Here is a 22,539-nt window from a genome sequence, read left to right on the forward strand (position 1 = left end):
CAAAAGGTTTTAACATATAATATGATGTTGCAGTAAGTTGGGCTATAAAACACAGCAGTCCAGCAAAAGGTTCAGTGGTTGGAATAACCATGATTATGCATTAGACCATATCTTCTGCTTCTTCTTTTGGCTGCTCCCTTTAGGGGCCCACCACAGCAAATCATCTCCCTCTCTAGCATCCTGCTCTGTCACACCAACCAGCTTCATGTCCTCCTTCACTACATCCACAAATCTTCTCTGGGGTCTTCCTCTTTTCATCCTGCCTTACAGCTTCATATTCAACATCCTTTGTCCAATATATCCACCATCCCTCCTCTGTACATGTCCAAACCATCTCAACCTTGACTCTCTAACTTTGTCTCCAAACCACTCAACCTGAGCTGTCCCTCTGATGTACTCATTTATAAGATTATTCATTAAAAATAAATAAATAAAATAACATGCAGCACTAGAAGTCCATTTTAAAATTTAATTTTAAAGCCTGTAATGCAATGTGCCAGTTCAGTCTAGTAATACAGTCTTTATTATAGGGATATTATAACTCAACTAACTTGGAAATGCTCTTATGAAATGGACCCAATGACTTATTGTTTTATAAGGGGCCCTCTTGCAGGTGGTGCATCTAATCGTTTTTGCTTTGTATCATTATTTTTGACTTGACCATTAACATTGATGCAGCGGTCTGGTGAGGTCTATGGTGTAACCATGGCCAGTGAACGCATCAGACTCAGGTTGATTAAACTGATGAGTTTATCATTAAAAAATGCTAATGACAATAGAAAGGCAAAATATTTGTGAGATAACAGTAAACAGATGCAACCAAGGCTGACTGACCTTCACCCAGATTTTCTCCATATCAATAAGAGTGGATGGAAGAGTGTTTTCAGCTGCCCCATCCCTCACTCTCTGTCTGCCTCTCCCACCATCATCACTGCCGAAGTGAGAGACAGTCTCTATGACAACGCAGTGCAGGCGGGGTTTGCCGGCTGGAGGCAGAGTCAGTCGGTCCTCAGTGTGTGTCGCCGCTCCAAATCTCCACACTGCATCACGCCCTGAGTGGAATGGAAGAAAAGGACAATAAAGAAAATGTACGTAGCTTCCTTTTTTGCTTTTCCCTTTGTTTTGTTCATGTAAGCAACATATCTGCATTTTCCTTTTGTTATTGTTTTCAATTAGTGCACGATGAATACACATATACAAATATAGTTTGTGCAGCTGAGTCACTGACTGTTTAAAACCGGGATCAATAAAGCTATTGTTCCGGCCGGTGCAACAGACTGCAACTCACCGCATATTAAGACAACAGCACAGTGCAGGGATGAGGAGCCAGCGTTTAGAGACACGTATCCTTCCGACAATGAACCGAGAAAGAGCTGGCTTTTGTAGGCCTCATCCTGATCCGTATTAATCTCTATTGTTTCACAGGGGGAGTATATCGGAGAGATAAAAGGTGGGCTGCGGCCTTCAATGAAACTGGTTGTGATGGGAATTGTTGACAAAAAAGCCAAGAGGTTAGTGCACACCTGTTCTCGTTTTAAGCGTCTAATTGTAAGGGGAAAAGTGATTACTTTATTTCTAAGTTACTGTTGAGCACATTTCAGGACAACCAATGAAATTTAGTGAGAAAGATGCACATTTAAAGCAGCTGGTGTCTGTGAGTGCTTATGTCAACCACCCAGCTAGTCCCTGTTTTGGGAAAATATCTTCGCAATGCCAATGCATTTCCTAATTAGGGTTAGTCTGTGAAATGTGCGTGGGAGAGGAGCAAATCCCATGAAATCTAGAGTCAGTGGAATTTTTTTTGATTGATAACATCGGCTGGCTATTATTCATTAGTCATCCAGTAGCCTGAATGCAATAAGAATTAAAAAAGAAAAAGAAACATAGCAGACTTTAAGCAACATTAAGTACAAAATAAACTCTGACAGACTTTTTTGTTGTCAAGAAAGTTATTTTTGGCTGAAGTATCTTTGAGGGTTTTTGAGGGTTTTGAGGCCAAATGCTATTAAGATACATCCTGGCTGTTCTTTTAGATACTTTTATCAAAGTTACCATAGATTTTCTTTGCTTGTGGATTAATACACTACATCCTGACAATTAAAACCCTCATTCTCCAAAAAACATGATGCCAAGCACACTCACCTTTCTCTGAATTTTTTTAAAAGCTAAAGAATTAAAATGACAAATTACAAAATGTTACTGATACAGAAGTCCAACTGTAAAGTAACTACAGATTTCATATGAATTTTAAAACGGAAAATTATACCTTTATTTTGTAGGAATTAACCAGCATGCCTTTTGCCTGTTGTCTAGATGATCACAGTCATGTGCTAAAATGTTCTACCACTAATCAAGACACTTTCAGGGGTGGGCAATTCATTTCCCCAAGGGCCATGTGAGAAATTGGGACTGCAGTGGAGGGCCGCGCCAATAAGCTGAAATCAATCCTGCTCAATACTAATTTTATCTCTTTAAATGCTCATTGGTGCTGCCCTCCACAACAGCCCCAGTATCTTATGTGGTCCATTTGTAAAATTAATTATCCACCTCAAAATAATTTGTCACTCGCTCCTCTTTCATTGACAAACTACAGTTGTGATAAAGACCAGAAGATGTCACTGTCCTGTTGATAACCAAGTTACCGCACTTCCTTTAGAAGAAAAGATAACAGAAAATCTGTCTCTCCTTTCTTTAAACTTTGTCTCTGTTTATGTTTGATTTCTGTTTCTGCAGCATTGAGGTTACTCTTTCCACTAAGCCACAGGAAGAAGACACAGAGGCGGATGTGGGTCTGCAGCTAAAGGTCAGCTTTAGGGATAAGGCTGTCCAACGAAACGCCCGCTTGGATGGAAAATGGGGTCCTTCTGAAAATACTCTCTCCTTCTTTCCTTTTGCACCTGGAGAATCCTTCAAGGTATTTTTATAATCTCTGATACTTTTACATTTAGACTGTATTAATTAAGGCGGCACTCTTACATAAAGCAAGTAACAAGTTCAGTAAGCTTCAACTCCTGCATTGGCAAAGTGAACCCATGTTGTCCAAGTACAGTCTGGGAAACAGCAAATGTCATCCATGTATTTCAGACTGCTGCACCCAAAAGTGAGAGTAGAACATGGTTTACACAGTTATACAGTTTCATCTTGATTTTTCTTGTTCAAGCTGTTGCCATAACAGCCTTGTATCTTGGCTGGTAGTAATGTGTATGATAGTTACTTTTACCTTCATTTTACACAGTCAGCATTTACAGCTGCGCTATAAACAACTTGTGTGTTTTGCTGTCCTGGTAACAAGTTACTGTTTGCCGCTGTTTCCCCAGAGTGAGAGAGGATATGACTGGTAGAAAGAAATGTCTGTTATGCTTCAGTTTTGAATTTCTTGGATCCTAAAACATTTGCAAAATATGTTTGTTAAAGACTTTAAGTCCTGTTGCATGGGTATCATAATGAATAAGAACTGGGCACTGGAGCCAAAGATGGCAACTGCTCACTTGAATAATAACAGCTCTCCAAAAAAGTTGTCTAGCTTCCACATTTGCTCATGTTGGTGGCCTATAAAAATACTCTGTGTGCCACAAATCATTTTTCCATTACAATATTGGCAGGAAGGCTTGAGTGGCACTGCTGAATATGATGGATATTTTAAGAATAACTGGACAACAGCCCCCAAGAGCTGGTCCCGGAGAGGTGTGATGAGAGGTGTGATATATATAAAATCTCCAGAAAGAAACTGCTAGTAAAAACTGAGTAAAAACTGCTTGTTTTGCAGTAGGAGGTGTCCTATCAACAGTTTTACACACAGTTTTAAAGTGTCTACTTTTTTTTTTTCTTTTTTCGTAATATCATGAATGACAGCTGGGAAAAATTGTCTGCAACTGATCCAGCTCTCTAATCCATTGGTGGCTTACACATCCACGGGTCTTCCTCATTTGTGCCTTTGCTTTACTCTTTTTTTGGCGCATTACTGTTACCAGGTGTCAGTTAGTACAAAAGGAATTAACCACTGTGTCACTGCATGCTCATGTACAAAACAAAATAGGTCCTGCTCACAGAGATAATTCTCTATGGTGCAGATAGTGGCAAATAACTCTAGTGCTTTAATGGGACCCGTCTTGTTGGCTTCTCTGTTGCAGCCTCAGTTTGTGCTTTAGGTTGCAATATGTATATTTTCACATAAACGTATGTGTAACAAAATAACTTTGACTGACTCTATATTCCCTCAGATGGAAATAGTTTGTGAACACCAGCAGTTTCGTATCTTGGTGGATGGACAGCCTCTGTGCGGCTTCACCCACCGGCTCTCCCAGCTCGCCTCCCTCACAGCCTTACGAGTTTTTGGCGATCTACAGCTCACCAAGGTGGCCTAACACCAGCGTCTCATCCACAGATAACTAACATGAGGATGCCCTGGGACATTAGAATAGATCTACTTTCTGAGTGCATAAATTTTCCCATGTGGGGGATGTTGTGTTTCCATTTTCAGACAAAGTTATACCTGCCTCGTAATCACGTGTTAAGACAAAGTGCCTTCACTAAGATTACCTGTCTGGAGACTTGAAGTCATCAATCTCTCAAATCAAATGAGGAATGTGATTTTAACTGAAGCGAATTAAGTTATAAACAACGCGATCTGAGCTATACTATTTTTCCTGAATGAATATTTGTACAAACATGATGTGTTATTTCAAAAATTAAGTGTTTTGTGATCTAAGAAAGAGATTTCAGGCATTTTGTCTTTATTTCTCTGAGGTTAACCTTTGAAAGCACTTATGTTTACGAGCGCCTGCATGAAGACGAATGTTTCCGAAACTGAATACCTAACAAAGATTGTCATTCTGTGCCCGACTAAGTACTGTAACAGGCGTAATAATGTAAAAAAAAAATAATTATTAGCCTCCATTAGTGCATGCCAGTGTCACAGTGTGCTTGTGTCCTGATTAAACACAACGCTGGAAGGATTAGATCCTGTCCAACTTTTTGTTTTTTACACCAACTTTGGCTTTGAAAACACCCACCGGTTTGTGTGCTTCATTTACAATTAGCACTTTTTATGTAAATGTTTCATATTGACTTTATTTCACTGCAATAAATCACCTTTGTTGTTATGTTTTTGTTTGCCTGGATTTTTTTTCCAAAACACAGCATCATCTCTACATCATCATGTAATATTTGTGGGGAAATTGTGTCATGATTCTGATGACAGCAGGCTCTAAAACAGCAAAACCTCAGCTTGAGTCATTCAGTTAAAAGCTCAACTCAGCCTGCTGAGTGGGAGTGTCTGTCTGTGATTCCTGAGAGCACCTCATGCAGCCAGCCTGAACCAAAGAGACGACTGTGGCAAGTACAGCTTCAGGCTTTTCTAGTCTGTACTTGTATTGAACTTCCCCTTCGTGTCAGACCCTTTACTTAAGAGACAACAGCTCACTCTTTAGGGATTGCCAGGTCAGATTTATGACTTTCTGAGAAATGTTGGCATCACATAGAGTGTAATTTAACACCTATTTCATGATCACATGGACCAAAGTATGAAGCTATAATTGAAATTCAGTAAAAATACTGTCCCCTATAATTGTTTTCCTGGAGTATGTGACTATGAAATTATGGACATGAAGTAGGAAAAATGAAGGACGGGGTTACCAGTAAAAAGGACAAATTAGTAATGCTTTTGATAAAATACACACCTATGATACAACTTCCTCTACATCTATAATAACTCTGCTTCATATAGGTTTCATATGGTGCTGAAAGGAAATGACTGAATAGGCTCCAGAAGCACCATGCACTGGCACAAGAGTCATGCTTTTAGTTTGTTATATGTATGTAACATCTTACAATAGTATACAGCAGGATACATACACGTTTTTTTTTACACATGTAATTTAGTTTATTAGACTGAACACAGTTTAATACTTTCTAATGTCTTTCTTGGAGGCCTCAAAAGCCAAAGTGTCTTGTTCAGGCAAAAATGTGTTTGTTTTACTTGTGATGTGTTATCATATGATGCATGAGTAGATTGTTTTTCAGTATTGCAACAAGTCTTTTGAAGCTATTCGAGGTGGAGTAAGTTTAATTATTTATTACAGTTTAGTGTAGTGATTCACAAAGTGGGGTTGGGCCTTCTTCACTGAGTCACAGATGTAAATCTGAGATGTTGTGAAACTGTTAAAGCAGTTGAAAAAAAATAGTGACTTGTATTTAAAAAAAAAAAAAAAAGTAGAAAACGCACCATTTTATTATTTTTAATTTGATGGCAGCAACATGTCTCAAAAAAGTTGGCCAGGGCCATGATTACCACTGCGTCGCACTGCGAAACTGAAAGAAGTCCATTCACCTTTTCCAAGCTCTTGAGACTATAATGACCTGGATGACTGAGAATCCACAAATGTCTGGACTGCAGGCAGATCAGTTCAGGACCTGGTCTCTTCTACAATGAAACCATGCTATAGTAATAAACACAGTATGCAGTTTAGCATTGTCTTGCTGTTATATGCAAAGCCTTCCATAAAAAAAGACAATGTCTGCATGGGAACATGTGTTGGTCTAAAATCTGTATATACCTTTATGAAGCCTTTCCAGATGTGCAGGCTGCCAATTCCATAGGCACTAAAGCGCCTCGATACCACAGAGATGCAGGCTTTTGAAGTGAGCACTGATGGTCCCTCTCCTCTTTAGTCCTCTTTAGTGCAGTGTCCATATTTTTGAAAAAGAGTGACAAATTTTGATTTGTCTGTCCACAGAACAGTTTTCCACTTTGCCTCAGTCCATTTTAAATGAGCTCTGGTCCAGAGAAGATGGCGGTGTTTCTGGATCATGGTCAGTTATGGCTTCTTCTTTGCATGATAGAGCTTTTATCTACATTTGTAGATGGTACGGTAAACTGTGTTCACAGACACTGATTTCTGGAGTGTTCCTGAGCCCATGCAATGATTTCTATCAGGCCTGTTTTTAATGCAATGCCACCTGAGGGCTCAAAGATCACAGGCAGACAAGTGATTTTCAGTTTTTCTGCACAGAGATTTCTTGAGACTCTCTGAATCATTTGATGATATTATGTACTGTAGATGATGAGATCTCTAAAGTCTTCACAACTTTGTATTTTTTAAAGACTTACTTTTGGGAATTTAGTATTTAGTTTATAAAAGGAGAGGAGGCTTAAAGTATAAAGTAGGAGAAAATAGAATTTAGGGGGGAAAAAAGCACCGTAATTAAATAATTGTACTTTTTGCAGTTTTCACCACTTTGCTAGATAAAATTCACCATGAGACATAGAGTTCAGATAATTATGTTTAATTATTCATATTTTATTAATCCATTAAAAAAGTTTAACTTAAACAGACTGATTACAAGATAAACTGCTACAACTTTCAAAGCCTCCTTTCACAAACTCACAGATACACAACAATCAAACCAAAAATTGCATTTAAGACAGAAAAGCACAGAAATGTTATGGAACCACTAGCTTTGGTGCTACACATGCTCTGAATGTGTAAATTAAGTCTTCTTCATATGTTGAAAGAGTGAAGTTTAAACATGAATCATGTCTGTGATCTTATTGCGTCTATCCAGTCCATCTTCTCCTGGTGACTTGGCGCCTGGATGAAGTAATGTGTGTCTTTCTGAGTGATAATTTTAAACAGGTTGCCTTGAATGTTGCCTTTAACACCTGCGTGAGAGGAGAAAATAGGGTCAGTGAAGTGTATATGTGCAGACATATTAAACCTGCTTTGGATGGAGAGACTGACAAATAAAACTGACAAAAGAAAATGACAAAAAGATGAAACATACTCTTAGCATTTTGATTTCACTGATCAGTCATTTTAGTGTTGAATAATATAAAAGATAGGATGATTAGGAGCACAGATCTGTGAGTGGATTGCATCGACATTTTAAACCATAAGTCTGGTGGTATGTTGGACTTCCCTCAAATTTTTAAATATGTAACAGCTGCTTAAAACATCAGGGCATTATAAGAAGGATTGGGTTTATGGGACTGTGTCAAAATACAAGTACATTTTGGACAACACAAACAAGGCCAGGCTTTGGCATTGATATGCAAAGACTTGTTAGTAGGAGCAAGTTTGCAGCATCAGTGAAAACATTTAGCTCTTCAGTCTTCTCCAAAAATAACAAAAACTTCCACAGTCTGATTCAAACTACATACTTCTGCAATTGTTTGGTCCTATTTTGTAATTGTGTGACAAAGTAATATTAGATATTAGCAGGTGACTCACCTGAGGGAACTCCGTTATCTTCCAGAGAAGAGATTAGGCAGCCTCTCAGTGAGAAACCACCAACGGGGTTGATGTCATCCTGTGGAATGACACAAGACAGGAAATGGATCAGACTGAGTCAACCATGTAGAAGAATTACTGATAATTATGAATAAACACATAGTTTCAAACACATGAGAACAAAACAGGTTGGGCATGTCTGCAATCAGCTCAGTTTATTTTATTGAACATATTCATTCTTTGGGTGATTTGGATTATTGTATTTACTCTCATGATTTTTTTCTCTTTAGCACTGACTGTGCACTCACCCTGGTCGGATCATAGTAGTGAAGGAAAGCAGGTTCTGAACGCAAAACAAACAGTCTCACTTTCCAGTTCTTTCTTCGGTGTCCCTGTTTAAAGATTAACAAAGTGTTGGTTTGAGTAATTTGTTCAAACACAATGCAAACAAACTGCAATGCAAACACCTTTAAGTCAAAGGGCTTGTACATGGTGCAGCTTGAATTATGAGCTGCTAACAACAGTGTTGATAAATGTTAATGAATGATTGATATATTTATTTTTTTCAGCCTATTCTGCAATATCTCTTCAGGAAGTGTTCAAATGGTTCAATCAACCGGAGGTGTTTTCACAGCCTGCTAATCCCAAAGTCATTATTAATGGTTTTAAGAGACAAATGAAACCATATCCAATCATTTATTAATCACCAAAACTAATATTTATAACTCAGAAGTCATTTCCTTATACAGTATATAATTAGTAGATATTATTTTTAGCATCTTAACACATCATCAATGTAATGTTTTTACCTGTTTAAGCAGATATCCTCTCTTTATCACCTTCCCACTTAGCTCCATCGCAGACAGCGATGTCTCTGCCTTCACACTGCCTCTCTTCTTTAAACTGTCGGACTGTAATAAATCACAAAATATGTTCCAAACCAAGAAAAACTCCAAACTTTCATTTTCTTCCTCAGATCAATGCAATGAACTCATTAACTCTAAAATGCTCAGTGTTTAGATCCTGTTAGTTTTGCATTATCCAGTGGTACATACAAAGCTGTACAGAGCAGTGGAGTCGTCCACGAACTGTTGGCTGGGGCCGGCAGTGCGGAGTGCTTCCACGCTCTTCAGGCCAACAGTCCACAGGAAACCCTCCTCCAGCAGGGCCGAGGCCAGCGTCACGGCCTCCACACGGGTAAGAGCCAGCTGCATGAACACCAGCCAGTCCACCACCGCCGAACCTGCGGGGACATCACACATCCACAGTTAGCTTGAAACAGCTTTGCAACCAATTCGATAATATTACCATGAAAAATATTACTGAAGTAACCTTTTGTCTATTTTTTCCTATTATAATTTGTAATATTTGCACCATATTTTGCGTTATCTTTTTAAACACTGTTTCAAGTCATTTGCATTTCAAAGGTGCACCTTGTTTCACTTGATTCAAAGACTCACCTGAGAAACAGTTGCGGTAAGTGTTGCCCTGCTCCACGTGATTGCTCAGTTTGATGCCACTGTGCACATCATACATTGAGTCCAACACCTTGCTTTGAAAAAGAGGACAAAACAAGCTTGAGACTTTCAGAAAGAGATATACTGAATATAGTCTCAGATAAACAGGAGGCAGTGAAAACTTGTGGGCAACTCTGTGGGAGGATTTTTGTGAGGAGGATTTACCTCAGGTTGATATTGTGCAACTGGCATTCAGCAGGGTCATTCTGGTTTGTCTCAGTCTTGCCATCAGTCTTGCGTAGATTGTTGATTGCAGCAGTGATATCAGCTGCCCATTCATCTCTCTCCTCCCTGGAGCAAGCCTCCAAATAGTGATCCACCCCATGCTTTGCCTGGAGCTTCAACACCAACTATTAGACAAAACAATAAGAAGACTGTTATTATTGGTGCCAAAAAAAAGAAAAGAAAAGGTAACAAACTGTTCTCGGCAGATGATAGAGATCAAGTCCAGGCAAAAAACAGAAACCTGGGGCAATAAATTATCTCTTTGAGTGAGGTGGAAAGCCTCACCTGGAGAAACACACCTTCAGAATGGCTTCTAGCTAGAAAAGAATAGCTAGAAAATGGCAGAGACAATAACTGGGAACTATCACAAATAAAATACAATATTCTACATGGGAATTAAAGTCTTCATGAATACTAGAATTGAAAATAGCTCTGCTCTGTCTGGACTTCTATCAGACTCAAACCTTCGTGTTTAAGGGTAAAAATATCAATGAATTTGTCACATTATTTGGCTTGAAGTGTATGAAAACATCAGATGGAAAAAAAGGTACATGTCTATATTCAGACGTTCTAAACAGTTAAATTCAATTCACATACATACGTTAACAGAAATGTTGGAATCACCCATCCTCTGAGCAGTGAATACTCTGAGCATTTTCTCAAACTTTGAAGATTTTGAATTTTTTATTTTTTCATATTTTGTTATTTTTTCTCTCAATTTGGTTGTGTAGAATGCAGTCTACAATAACCTACCGGACGATTTTCATACTCCAGGAAAGGACAAGTTATCACACAGTCCTTCAGCAGGATTTTCCCTCGCTGACATGAGTCCCTTTTACCTCCTTCATATTTGTAATACAGCAGCTTGTCTGGGGTCAGCACAAACCAGCGTGCCTTCCAGTTGTGTACAACATGACCCTGTGAAGAGATGACCCAGTGTTATAAAAGTTATTATTCACGCCCAATACACCAGACTCAGTTAAATCTATCTTACCCTTTTCACCAGAAATCCCTCTCGAAGAATAGTGATCTTCTTGTCTGTATCCATGCTCTTCAGTGTGAGCTTGGCAACTAAGCTTTGCCTGTTCATGCAAGCTCAGGTTTTAAATGTAGAGGGTATATGTGTCACCCGATCCACACCCACTTTCACACCCACACAAGCAGCTTGCTCAACACTGTGCGAATTATCACATATGCTGCAATTTCTACTCATTATCACACGAGGGTGCTCTGACTCCCTTAGAGACTGGGTAAGGATGTTTTCTAATGACTGGCATGCACGTGGCATCCACAAGACTTCTCTCAATCGGTTTTAGTATGTGAAAAATTCAGATCCAGGAAATGTGACTGTAGGGAACATCCTCCAGATGCACCAGAGAATTTTATCCCATTATGATGTAAAAAAAACACCAGCTGGAGGTCTACCACCGCTCACCTCCTCTGCAGCAGCTGTACCCAATAGGAGGAGACATGGGTTCAAGTCTCCTTCAGATGTGTATTCCTGCACAGTACACATCTACCCAGTTAATGAGATTCTAAGAAATAAGAATTTTTACTCAGACTCCTGCTTAACCATCTGTGGCCCTGTCTGCTTCATCTCCCTTTCTTGCTTCTCATGAAATTAATAACTTTTGAGGTGCTTTGGATTAAATACATTAAAACAATTATACTGTTTTCATTTAAGTTAGATTTATTGTGTGTGCTGTAATTCTTTAATCAGCACTACGTGATCAAATTTAGCAAAGTACGAAATTAACATTATGTTCAAACATGGGAACCTCAGCTAAACATACCATATATACAATAAAACAGGCATAAAATTTCAGTTTTTTTTTTAATTTAAATTTATTTCTGTTATAATGTATTAATAGTTCCACCCATCTTCTTCCACTTATCCTTTTCAGGGTTGCAGGGGGCTGGAGCCTAACCCAGCTGCCATAGGGCCAGAGGCAGGGTACACCCTGTACAGGTCACCAGCCTGTTGCAGGGCTAACACAGTGAAACAGACAACCATGCATACCTATGGACAATTTAGAATTACCAGTTAACCTAATCACACCAACTGCATGTTATTGGACTGTGGGAGGAAGCTGGAGCACCCAGAGAAAACCCACGTAAACATGGGGAAAACATGAAAACTCCACACAGAAAGGCCAGATGGTGGATTTGAACCCAGGACCTTCTTGTGTTGTGTTGTGCTAACCACCGTACTGCTGTGCTTTTTGTTTATGGAATCATTGTATGTGAGCTTCAAGTTTTCACATCTAATTTACCCTGTTGAAGATGTTTTGCACAAATCAAATTAAACACTGGTTGTTATTGAAGCCTGAAATGATACTGGGTGTATACACAAATTGCTGTGCTTATACATTGTTGATTAGTTATGAGATGAAATAGATTAACTGTTTTGTGCATTTATATTTTTGTTGAGTATACCAACTACAGATCAAAATTTCCCATCCCCAAGTTAAAATGGACTGGGTCCAAATGCTGGAAAACAAACAAAATGCTATGAGATGGCTTGTTGTGGAAATGAGGACCCAAACGCAGACATGCAGAGGCAGACTGAGGTGAACTAAAACGGAGCCTTTTATTGAGGAGCTGATGGGAGGAGTACAAAATGCAAACTAATAACCTAAACTTAGAAAATAAACTGGGGGAAGGAAAAACTGGAACCTGGAAACACTGGTAGAGAGTGAACAGTATGTTTGAACTCAAAAGAAGATACGTGCCTTGATCTCCTCTGGCCTGATTTTTTTTTAAACATATTATTATTATTATTATTTCAGCTGCCCCCTTTACGGTCACCACAGTGGATCATCTGCCTCCTATCCCCAGCATCCTCTTCTGTCCCACCAACCCTCTGCCTGTCCCCTTTCACTACATCCACAAATCTTCTCTGTGGTCTTCCTCTTTTCCTCCTGCCTGGAAGCACCATATTCGACATTCTTTGTCCAATATATCCACTATTCCTCCTCAGCACATGTTCAGACCATCTCAGCCAGTCTCCAAACTGCTCAACCTGAGTAATCTGATGTAATCCTCTAATCCTGTCCATCTGGGTCACTCCCAGTTAAAATCTTAACATCTTCAACTCTGCCTCTTCTGCTCAGCCTCACTTTTTGTTAGTGCCACTGTCTCCAAACCATAAATTATACCAGGTCTCACTACCATCACTCTTGCTACTATCCCTCTGTCACAAATCACCTCGACACTCGTCTCCACCCACTCCACCCTACCTGCACTCTCTTCTTCACCTCTCTTGTGCGCTATCCATTGCTTTGAATTGTTGAGGTGTTTAAAATCCTTTATCTTCACTACATCTACTCCTTGCATCTTCACAATATTTATTGTAGCCTTTTGTAATAACATAATAAAGCTGATAAAAATCTGAAAGAATTTAAAATGATATTTTCTTGCTTGGTCAAATCAGTCAGTATAAGAAGGCTTTCGATACCAATAATCATGATCCTTACCTACAGATTCTGCACATGCATATCATAGCCACACTGTGTCTGGGTCTTTTAGTGTGAAAGGTAGAAGCAGGAAATGTCTTCATCATCGAGGAGCCGCTGTGTTTCCGGTACAGATGCGGGCTGAGGCATCCAGATGCGTTGTTTACGTTGTGTGATGGCTCCAGGTGAGTCTCTTAAAGATGCTGTAATAAAGACGACTAATTATCTAGTCAGTCGATGTCCTGTGAATAAAAGTCTCCACATCCGCTTCCGAATAATCACGTATATTGAACAATTGTGCTATGCTAACACATAAACAGCTACATGAAAGAGGCTGCAAAGGAAGACTTCAAAATACGGAAAAGGCAGCCAGGAGAGGCACAACTTTGGTTGAAGCGTAATTCCTTTATTGTGAAAAAAAGATGAGTTTTCTATCTAAGAAATAATGAAGGACGGATATGAAGTTTAAGATAAGTGTGCATTGTATTTTAAAAGAGTTTCATATTTAACATAATACTAAGAGTGCTTTTAGATACGGATCTAACCTCTAAATCACTAGTTCAATAAGTGTTTGAGGGTTTTACATGCAGAACTAGAATTTCCTTCTTCATAATTTTTGGTATTTACTAGGAATTATTAATGGCTCAGTCACAGTGCAGTAAAAATGGGATGGCAACCTCCTTGCAAGTAGGAAAAATCAGGGGTTGCCTGATGATTGCATTTAATTTTTTTAAATTCAGTGACTGATTGCCAGTAGGTGCATCAACCAGCTCATTGTCCAGAGGTTGGGCGACCAGTTTCAACTGAAAAGCAATTGCACAGGTTGCCTGGTGCCTGGCAATTTGTCTCCAAACAATCACTGTCTGACTTGGACTAACTGCAAATGCTTTCAGACAGATTTATGAAGGTTTACAAATTAGTTGCCATCTAATTCATAAATGTAGACAGATTGCCAACACGTTGCAATCAGTCGGAAAAAGTCTATGTCAGTGAGCGTAACTCATCTGCAACGTGTTGCCAACTGGTTGTATTGTGGTTATATTTCTATATTAAAAAAAGGTTGCCGAATACCTGTTTATGGAGGAATTTTCAGAATTTCTGTTTCAGATCTATGAGGTTCTGGCTGGACTCTGAATGCAAATAGTTAATGTGAATTTCTGAGTGTAGACTGACTTAATCACCTAACTGGTTAGGAAATTCTTTGTCTTATTAATGAGCAATAGTAAACATTCTAAAGAGAAAAAAGACAGGTCGTGGGGTGCTGGGGTGGCTCAGTGGTAGAGCAGGCGACCACATAATGCCGTGAGGCAAAAGCTGGCAGTGCATTTCAAACCTGTGTACCTTGCCGCAGGTCTTCCCCCAGCTCTTCTCCCACTTTCCTGTCATAACCTATGCTATCAATAAAGCCACTGTGGCCAAAAAAAGACAGGTCTTTTAAAATTAACTGCTCATTGGTATCCATTTTAGAAATTCCAGTATTTGTAATAGTTTAACTGCATAATTTAGGCATAAATTAAAATAGCCTTTACTCTGTCTTCTTGGAAGGATTTCTTACATTACTAGGAGGCAAAAAAAGGGTGCTGACAGTACTGTATCTCAATGGTGAAGTAGATTTGTTGTGTGTTTATGTATGTGTGTGCAAGTGTGCTGATAAATGAGTGAGTATGTGTGGTTGTAAGCCTTTAAAGGGGTATGTAGCGACTGCAATGAAGAAAAGTGAGCATATAAATTTTCTCAGAGCTGAGGTTTGCTTTGATGCAGCGTTTCCTGCTGCAGGAAACAGACGTTCCGATGGTGTAGATGTTAATAATTAATGTTAATAATAATTCAGTGTCCTGCCTAACAGCCCCAAGTCAGTGGCTCAGTTTTACTGGTCCACGTACTTTTTTACTGGCTTGCAGAAATAGAAGCTTTTTTTATAGTTTGAAATATTATAGTTTGAAATATTAATACAATTAATACAATTTAATTAATTAATTAATATTATATATTAATCTAAACCTGCAAAATAATGTTACTAAAGCCTTGAAATAATTATGGCCTAGTACACCCCGTGTCCCCCTTTAAACTCAACCATTTGCTGCAGGTATCGCTGTGATAGAAAGCAGGACAGCTGCTGTCAGCCTTCAACAAGCTGCCTAATTTACAGATCATGTCAGACTACGTTAACATAAGTTAACTGCATACATTCACTTTTATTTTAACTTATACAGCTTTACTGACAATTTTTTGCTGTGTAAAACAAACGGGGTTGGATGGGAGCAGCTGTTGGAGCTTGCTGAACAGGTGGTTTGATGAAGGTGGCAATAACATTAACAAGCACTGCTGTTTTGGATACTAGAAAAAATGTTTTCTTTCAGTCCACCTGAGCTCACTGTCTCGTTAACAGCTCAGTTTCTTCACCCTTCACCGTGTGTAGACCAGGGCTCTTCAACTCCAGGCCTCGAGAGCCCCTGTCCTGCAGGTTTTAGATGTGTCTCTGCTTCAACACACCTGAGTCAAATATAGAAGTCATTAGCAAGACTCTGGAGAACTTGACTGCATACTGAGTAGGTAATTCAGCCATTTGATTCAGGTGTGTTGGATCAGGGACACATCTAAAACCTGCAGGACAGGGGCTCTCGAGGCCTGGAGTTGAAGAGCCCTGGTGTAGACAGAGTCCAGCTCCATGTTAAACTATGACAGGACCATCGTCACTGCTGTTGTTGTGTTATCAGTCTTTTATAAAGAAAACTTGGGGCTGCTTAGGCTTAATGTTGTAATACTTTTTATTCACATGCCTGCTCGTAAATGCATTTCTGTTGCAGGTCTATTTTTAGTTGCAAATATGGGTGAAAAGCTTCCACTGTGACAACTGAACGCTGCAGAGTGGATTAAACAAAGTATTAAAGCAAAAAATTTGCATTAAGGATTTTTTGTAATTGAGCTATTTCAGCAACCATCAGCCATCTAAATATTTGTACTGAGATTGAGATATGGTTTGAAAAATCTACCAACTAGCAATTTTTTTAATACATTTTGATCAAATTAAACAGTGCTATGTATTCACATCATGTCTGAACTCAATAACATGGAGTAATGACACCAGAGACACCTGTGTGATTATGAGTGTGTGTTTCAGTGTTTCCTGCAGATGTCCAACAGCTGTTGGTGATAAAAGAAGAGGTTCCCTATGATTGCAGCCCCAATCTGGACCATCACGACTCAGAGCTTCTCCATATAAAGGAGGAACAGGAGGAATTCTGGAAAAGTGAAGAGGGAGAACAGCTCAGTGGGCCAGTGGAGAGTATCACTAGGTTTCCATTTAGTGCTGTTCATGTGAAGAGGGAAGATGATGATGAGAAACCTCTGTTCTTACCACTTCATCAAAGCCAATCTGAAAACAACTCAGAGACAGAGATCCCAGCTAGTAGCTCAGCTGAACAGATAAAAGCAGAAATCAATGAAAAAGACTGTGGACCATCACAACCAGTCAGAGACCCACATGCAAATAATCATTTACAATCAAATACTGATGGAGAGGCCTCAGAGTCTTCTGAGACTGAAGTCAGTGAGGATGATGATGATGATTGGCAGGAACCTTTGTCAGATTGTGGACCTGAAACTGACGACAGCGACAGAGTACCTGAGTCAGCTGTAAATAATGATGTGGGATGTAACATTGCAAAAAAGTCTTTAAGCTGCTCTGAGTGCAGTAAACGGTTTCTCTGCAAATTGTCTCTTCAGAAACACGTGACATGTCATTCAAAAAAAAGGTCTTCCAGCTGTTTGGTTAATGAGAAAAGTTGTAGAGTGGAACAAAACTGTGATTCTCAGGTGACAGTCCATGCAGGAGAGAAATCAATTAGCTGTGAAGATTGTGGTAAAAGATTTAACCAAATGAAAGATCTTAGAATACATATGAGAGTCCACACAGGAGAAAGACCATTTGGTTGTGATGAGTGTGGCAAAAGATTTCGATATCAAGGAAGTCTGTATGTACACATGAGACTCCATGCTGGAGGGAAGCCATTTTCTTGTGATAAATGTGGTAAAAGATTTAACCTAAAGACAAATCTTAACAGACACATACGAGCCCACACTGAAGAGAAACCATTTAGCTGTCACATTTGTGGACAAAGATTTAATTATAAAAGAAATCTTAACATGCACATAAGAATACACACAGGAGAGAAACCCTTTAGTTGTGATGATTGTGGACAAAAATTTAACCAAAACAGAGATCTTAGGAGACACATGAGAGTTCACACAGAAGAAAAACCATATGTCTGCGGTGATTGTGGTAAAAAATTCAGTTATCAGTGTAATCTGAAAAGACACATGGCACTCCACAAAGGAGAGAAGCGTTTTGTTTGTGGTGTTTGTGGTAACACATTTAACAGAGAGGGGAATCTAAAGATACACATGAGAGTCCACACAGGAGAGAAACCATTTGGCTGTGATACCTGTGGTAAAAGATTTAATCAAAAGATACATCTTGAGACACACATTAGAGTTCACACGGGAGAGAAACCTTTTGACTGTGAGTTTTGTGGCAAAAGATTTAGACATCAGTGTAATCTAAAGATACACATGAAAGGCCACACAGATTAAGTGATAGATAAAAAGCTAATTTTAGTTGCTCCTTATTCTCAAGGGGACACCATAGCAGGTAGCTCTGCTTGTGTGATTTGGCCAGAGGTGGCAAAAGTACTGACATTCTGTACTTAAGTAGAAAAAATACTTTGGTAAAAGTCAAAGTACTGGTTCAACTTCTTAAGTAAAAGTAAATACAGGCTCTGAAATGTACTCAAAGTAAGAAGTAAAAGCAGCTCTTTGGAGGACGTTTCTACCAGCTATTTTATTTTACTGAACCTCATTGTATATTGTAATAATATAAAATAATACATGAGAATACAAAGGTTATTCCAATCTAAATTTTAATTCTAATGAATGTACTCAGCTTGAATCTGTTATGTAGGACACAAGCTGTGAAAGGGAAGTTAAAAACTAATCTATTCTCTGTGTCCTACATTGTAAAGTGTGACTGTGCCTCCCCACCTAAACACAAAAATGAGGATATTCAGGTGTTACAGTGGGATTCATAAGGTGGAGGAACCCTAAGATTAGTTGTAGTGGCTTTGCATGGGGAGAAGAATCACAACTTTCTATTGTGGGCTCCAGTAAATTTTCTTTGTGTGCAGGCTGTGATCAGCTGACCTACTACTGCTCTGAGGTTTACGGCTCTGTGTGGATGAACTGAATTCAAAAAGATGTAACACAGTATTTCACAAGCTATCTTAGCTGATTTCCAATCCCTACACTGACAGCATATGGTTTATACTATCTTTATACTAACAGCATACAGGTTTTATAAATATTGAATTCATTAAATGAATCTAAGCATCAACAGCTGTCATTCAAACTCATCTCTGCTACACTTCATGAAACCTGTAACTCTGAACCTGAACACAACCTCTGTGCACCAACACAGAGCTTTACTGTAAATACAGTACAGTAAGCTGGCCTGTTTTCATACAATCTTTGAATTACACATTAGCATACCTCAGTTTGTTTTGCAGTCCTCACCTTTAAATCTAACCTCTCTTCTTCCTCTCCTCTTCTCTTTCTTACATGAGTGAACTTCTCTCTCTTTCTTTTCTCTCCCTGAAACACAGCAGCTGTTCTTTTAGCTAGCAGACGCACTGTGTGATTCACTGCAGAAACTTTTTGTGTTTGCTGATATTTGTTGAGCATTTAGAAATGTTGCATTTAAAATTACCTGCCACATGTTACTCCCTTTATGCTCACTCCTCTTCAGTAGCGCTAGCTCATTTGTTTATGTCCTGTGAGCACAACTTATGGACATCTGCCCTCAGTCCGGCCCACTGTAACCCCTGATTATAGCGCTATAAATGATAAATAAATTATATGGGTTTGCGTATTTAATCCCTTTGTACACGATAAACCCCAGAGATGGAGGATATGCTAGTAGGATTATCTCTTGTGTTATGGTTCTTCCATTTAGGCTCAGCTTTTTTGATATTGATGGCGCAGTGACCAGAAATAAAAACTTCTCTCAGATGTTAAACCTAAAGTAACGAGTCTGTTTCAAAGTGTAAGGAGTAGAAAGTATTGATATTTGTGTAAAAATGTGGGGAGTAAAAGTAAAAATTAGTCAGAAAAATAAATACTCACGTAAAGTACAGATACCTGAAAAATCTACTTAAGTACAGTAACAAAGTATTTGTACTTTGTTACTTCCCACCTCTGGATTTGGCACATTTTTTATGCCAAATACCCTTCCTGACAACCCAGGTATTTATGTCTCTTCCCAGGACTAAACTGGGATCTTTCACTTGTTAGGCAAAGGTGTAAACTGCTACACTATGGAGCCATTTATAATTTATATGAATAATAGATGAATAAATACCATTTATCCATTTGGGTTCTACCAGGGATAAAATCTAAGACTATTGTCCTGTCATTTTGGAAAACTCCTTCAACATTTTTAACCCCAGTCCCTGTGTTTTTGTGTATGTTGATGCCAGGCTACCAAAGTAACTTCAGATGATAACATTACCTCCAGTCTGTCTGCAGACAGTTTCAATACTTTTGTATTTGTGTTTTGTCTTAATGGACTTATTTCTGGTAATTTCCCTTCATAATTTCTATGTATCTTCTTGTTTTCTGTTTTTCTTTATAGCACATAAATTTCTATAAAGTTCATACATATATACAGTGTATGTCACTTTGTCTTGTATTTTGTAAATTTATGAGATATTTTGCTTGAATGAGTTTACATTCATTATTTTGTTGTTTGACAATCAGTGATGTTTAAACCTGGATTATAACAGTGTGATAGGAGGTGAAGTGTCAACAATGAGCCCAATGTTGATGTTACTGTGTAATGTGCTATATAATGTTTACAGTTTTATTTTTGTTTTGTTACTGAGTAAGAAATGTGTATGTTTAATGTTTTCAGTGTATTTATTTATTTCAGTGTATTGTTTTCAATATATTTACAGTACAGTTTAGGGTCTGCCCTGATCTGATCTCTGAACTGTTTTGAGACCTAATATGGAAATTGCACAGCTGCAAATTGCATGTGCATCATCTGCAGAGCTGCTCCTCTATGATTGGTTATTATGTTATTAACCATGTGATGTAACACTGCATGGAAAATAATACAATGCTCCAAAAAAATTAAAGGAAAACTTTAAAAACGCAGTAGATCTCAATTGGGGGAAAAATATCTGTCTATACTGATATGGACTGGGTAATGTGTGAAGAATGAAAGGTTGCCACATTTATTTATTTATTTATTTTTGATGAAAATGAAAGTTATCAACCTACAGAATTCACCCTGAAATTCAAAGTGAAAAAATGCAGCAGGCTAGTCCATTTTGCTGAAATGTTACTGCAGCAACTCAAAACGGTACTCAGTTTGTTTGGTCGTCTCCTAATGAGACGATGGATGGTTTTCCTGGGGGATCTCCTGCCAGGTCTGGACCAGGGCTATGCTTTGTGATACCAGTAGTGACATTGACCCTAACCAAATGCAAAACTATCCATCCATTCACTTCTGCTTATCCTGTTCAGGGTTGTGTGTGTGTGTGTGTGCTGCCCCAAATGCAAAGCTAGTGAAAGAAAATTCAGAAAAGGTGAGGAGGGAAAATGTCACTGGCCTCCACCTGTCAAACCATTTCTATTCTGGGGGCTTGTCTCATTAATGCCTCACTAGTGCGCCTCTTGTTAATTCCATTAACACCAAAGCAGGTGAAACTGATTATCAGTCCCCACTGCTACTTAACTGACCAGATCAGTACAAGTTAAACTGTACTGATGCTATGTGTCATGGTCTGGGGTCCACTGGACCCCATGTTTTTGTTTTGCTTGATTTTGTCTGTTCTGTTTTGGTTTGGTTTTGTTTCCCGGTATCTAGTCTGCGTCTATGTTCCCCCTTCTGTCTTCCTGTGTCATTTTGATAGTCATCTGGTCCCTGTCTGTTGTGTTCAATTTTGCTTCCTCTGGTCTCGTCAAGGTAATCAGCATCACCTGTGTTCCCACCTGTTTCTACTTCCCTCATCAGCCCTCCTGTGTATTTAAGTCCCGTGTTTTCGCTGCCTGTTGTTGTTATTTGTTCCCCTGCTGTGTGCATCCTGTTTTTGCCGTCGCGCTTGGACGGCAAGTCAAGTCAAGTCAAGTCATTTTCTATTCTCCTGAACTTGCTGCTGGTCCGATCCAGCCCTGCGTTCTGTTTTGCACTCGCCAAATAAAAGCTGAGTTGATATTTTACCTCCGTCTTGTGCATCCTGCATTGGGGTCCTCTTCCTGCCTGCCACACAGCTGTTACCTGACACTATGCACTGATCAAAAAGTTTTTCTTAAATTTTTGAGCAGTATATACATATATTTCACTGTGAGATTCACCTCTACAAAACATTTATATTGAAAACAGAAAAATGCAGGGTGCAGTTTGAGTAAAACTTCTGTTGACTCCAGGTTTGTCTATATTTGAGTTTTCCTGGATTTATGTTGATGCATATGTTGGTGGATAATATCTAAGTATTATTTCAGATGGAAATAATGCGCTTTTTACTTCATTGCATTTGCCTGACAGCTGAAACATTAGTGGTTGTGGCACGTGACTATTAAGCATACCCAACACCTGTATATATTGTTCATATCAATATTAGTGTTATATATGTACTGTATGTTCTTGTCTCAGCAAAGATGTCTTTCTTTACTCTTAAGGTTGGATCACACATGTGTTTTATTAAAGAAATCTTCAGTTAAAGTTACATGTTTTTAATATATATTGATAAAATATTTTTTTAAATAAATTATCATCTGCTTTATCAATTTAAAATATGTCTTATGTTAAAAGTATTACATTTAATATAAACATATTACAGTTTTTTTTTAAATTGAATTAATTATGGCAAGTATGATTTCTTTTGACAGACTTTTTAATTCATGGTTAATGAAATTAGCTTCACAGACATTGTTTACCAAAACAAAAACAGTGGTACTATTTTAATAGTACTACATATTGGATGATGTTTACAAAGAAAATGTTGTAATTATTTCACAAGAATAGTTGTGATGTGATTTTTTTTTTTTTTTATCCTA

General features: G+C 38.6%; 3 protein-coding genes across 3 annotated transcripts; 2 read left to right on the forward strand and 1 right to left on the reverse strand.

The window, feature by feature from the left end:
- The first annotated feature begins 945 nt into the window (after positions 1 to 945).
- LOC115772880 (galectin-related protein B) lies at positions 946 to 5,102 on the forward strand. The gene is made up of 4 exons (XM_030719309.1): positions 946 to 1,088; positions 1,426 to 1,511; positions 2,734 to 2,914; positions 4,221 to 5,102. Exons 1-4 carry the CDS (start codon positions 1,062 to 1,064, stop codon positions 4,362 to 4,364), a joined length of 438 nt encoding a protein of 145 aa, XP_030575169.1. The 5' UTR covers positions 946 to 1,061; the 3' UTR covers positions 4,365 to 5,102.
- Positions 5,103 to 7,261: 2,159 nt separating this feature from the next.
- Positions 7,262 to 11,087, reverse strand: plek2 (pleckstrin 2). The gene is made up of 9 exons (XM_030719247.1): positions 10,965 to 11,087; positions 10,724 to 10,888; positions 9,911 to 10,095; positions 9,689 to 9,780; positions 9,284 to 9,471; positions 9,038 to 9,139; positions 8,537 to 8,620; positions 8,229 to 8,307; positions 7,262 to 7,660 (listed from the first exon to the last, which is right to left on the reverse strand). Exons 1-9 carry the CDS (start codon positions 11,058 to 11,060, stop codon positions 7,533 to 7,535), a joined length of 1,119 nt encoding a protein of 372 aa, XP_030575107.1. The 5' UTR covers positions 11,061 to 11,087; the 3' UTR covers positions 7,262 to 7,532.
- Positions 11,088 to 13,536: 2,449 nt separating this feature from the next.
- On the forward strand, positions 13,537 to 18,143 carry LOC115772956 (zinc finger protein 501-like). The gene is made up of 2 exons (XM_030719421.1): positions 13,537 to 13,610; positions 16,547 to 18,143. Exons 1-2 carry the CDS (start codon positions 13,580 to 13,582, stop codon positions 18,016 to 18,018), a joined length of 1,503 nt encoding a protein of 500 aa, XP_030575281.1. The 5' UTR covers positions 13,537 to 13,579; the 3' UTR covers positions 18,019 to 18,143.
- Positions 18,144 to 22,539: the final 4,396 nt, after the last annotated feature.

This window comes from Archocentrus centrarchus, chromosome 22 (assembly GCF_007364275.1).
Source record: "Archocentrus centrarchus isolate MPI-CPG fArcCen1 chromosome 22, fArcCen1, whole genome shotgun sequence".
NCBI lineage: Eukaryota > Metazoa > Chordata > Actinopteri > Cichliformes > Cichlidae > Archocentrus > Archocentrus centrarchus.

Coding starts and splice junctions, on each gene's coding strand:
- LOC115772880 (XM_030719309.1), top strand. CDS start 1,062: ATGGAAGAAAAGGACAATAAAGAAAAT. Junction 1,089..1,425: donor AAAAGGACAATAAAGAAAAT/GTACGTAGCTTC, acceptor ATTGTTTCACAG/GGGGAGTATATCGGAGAGAT. Junction 2,915..4,220: donor CACCTGGAGAATCCTTCAAG/GTATTTTTATAA, acceptor ATATTCCCTCAG/ATGGAAATAGTTTGTGAACA.
- plek2 (XM_030719247.1), bottom strand. CDS start 11,060: ATGAACAGGCAAAGCTTAGTTGCCAAGCTCACACTGAAGAGCATGGAT. Junction 9,140..9,283: donor CCACTGCTCTGTACAGCTTT/GTATGTACCACT, acceptor GATTTATTACAG/TCCGACAGTTTAAAGAAGAG. Junction 7,661..8,228: donor AGATAACGGAGTTCCCTCAG/GTGAGTCACCTG, acceptor CCTCTCACGCAG/GTGTTAAAGGCAACATTCAA.
- LOC115772956 (XM_030719421.1), top strand. CDS start 13,580: ATGCGTTGTTTACGTTGTGTGATGGCTCCAG. Junction 13,611..16,546: donor ACGTTGTGTGATGGCTCCAG/GTGAGTCTCTTA, acceptor TGTGTGTTTCAG/TGTTTCCTGCAGATGTCCAA.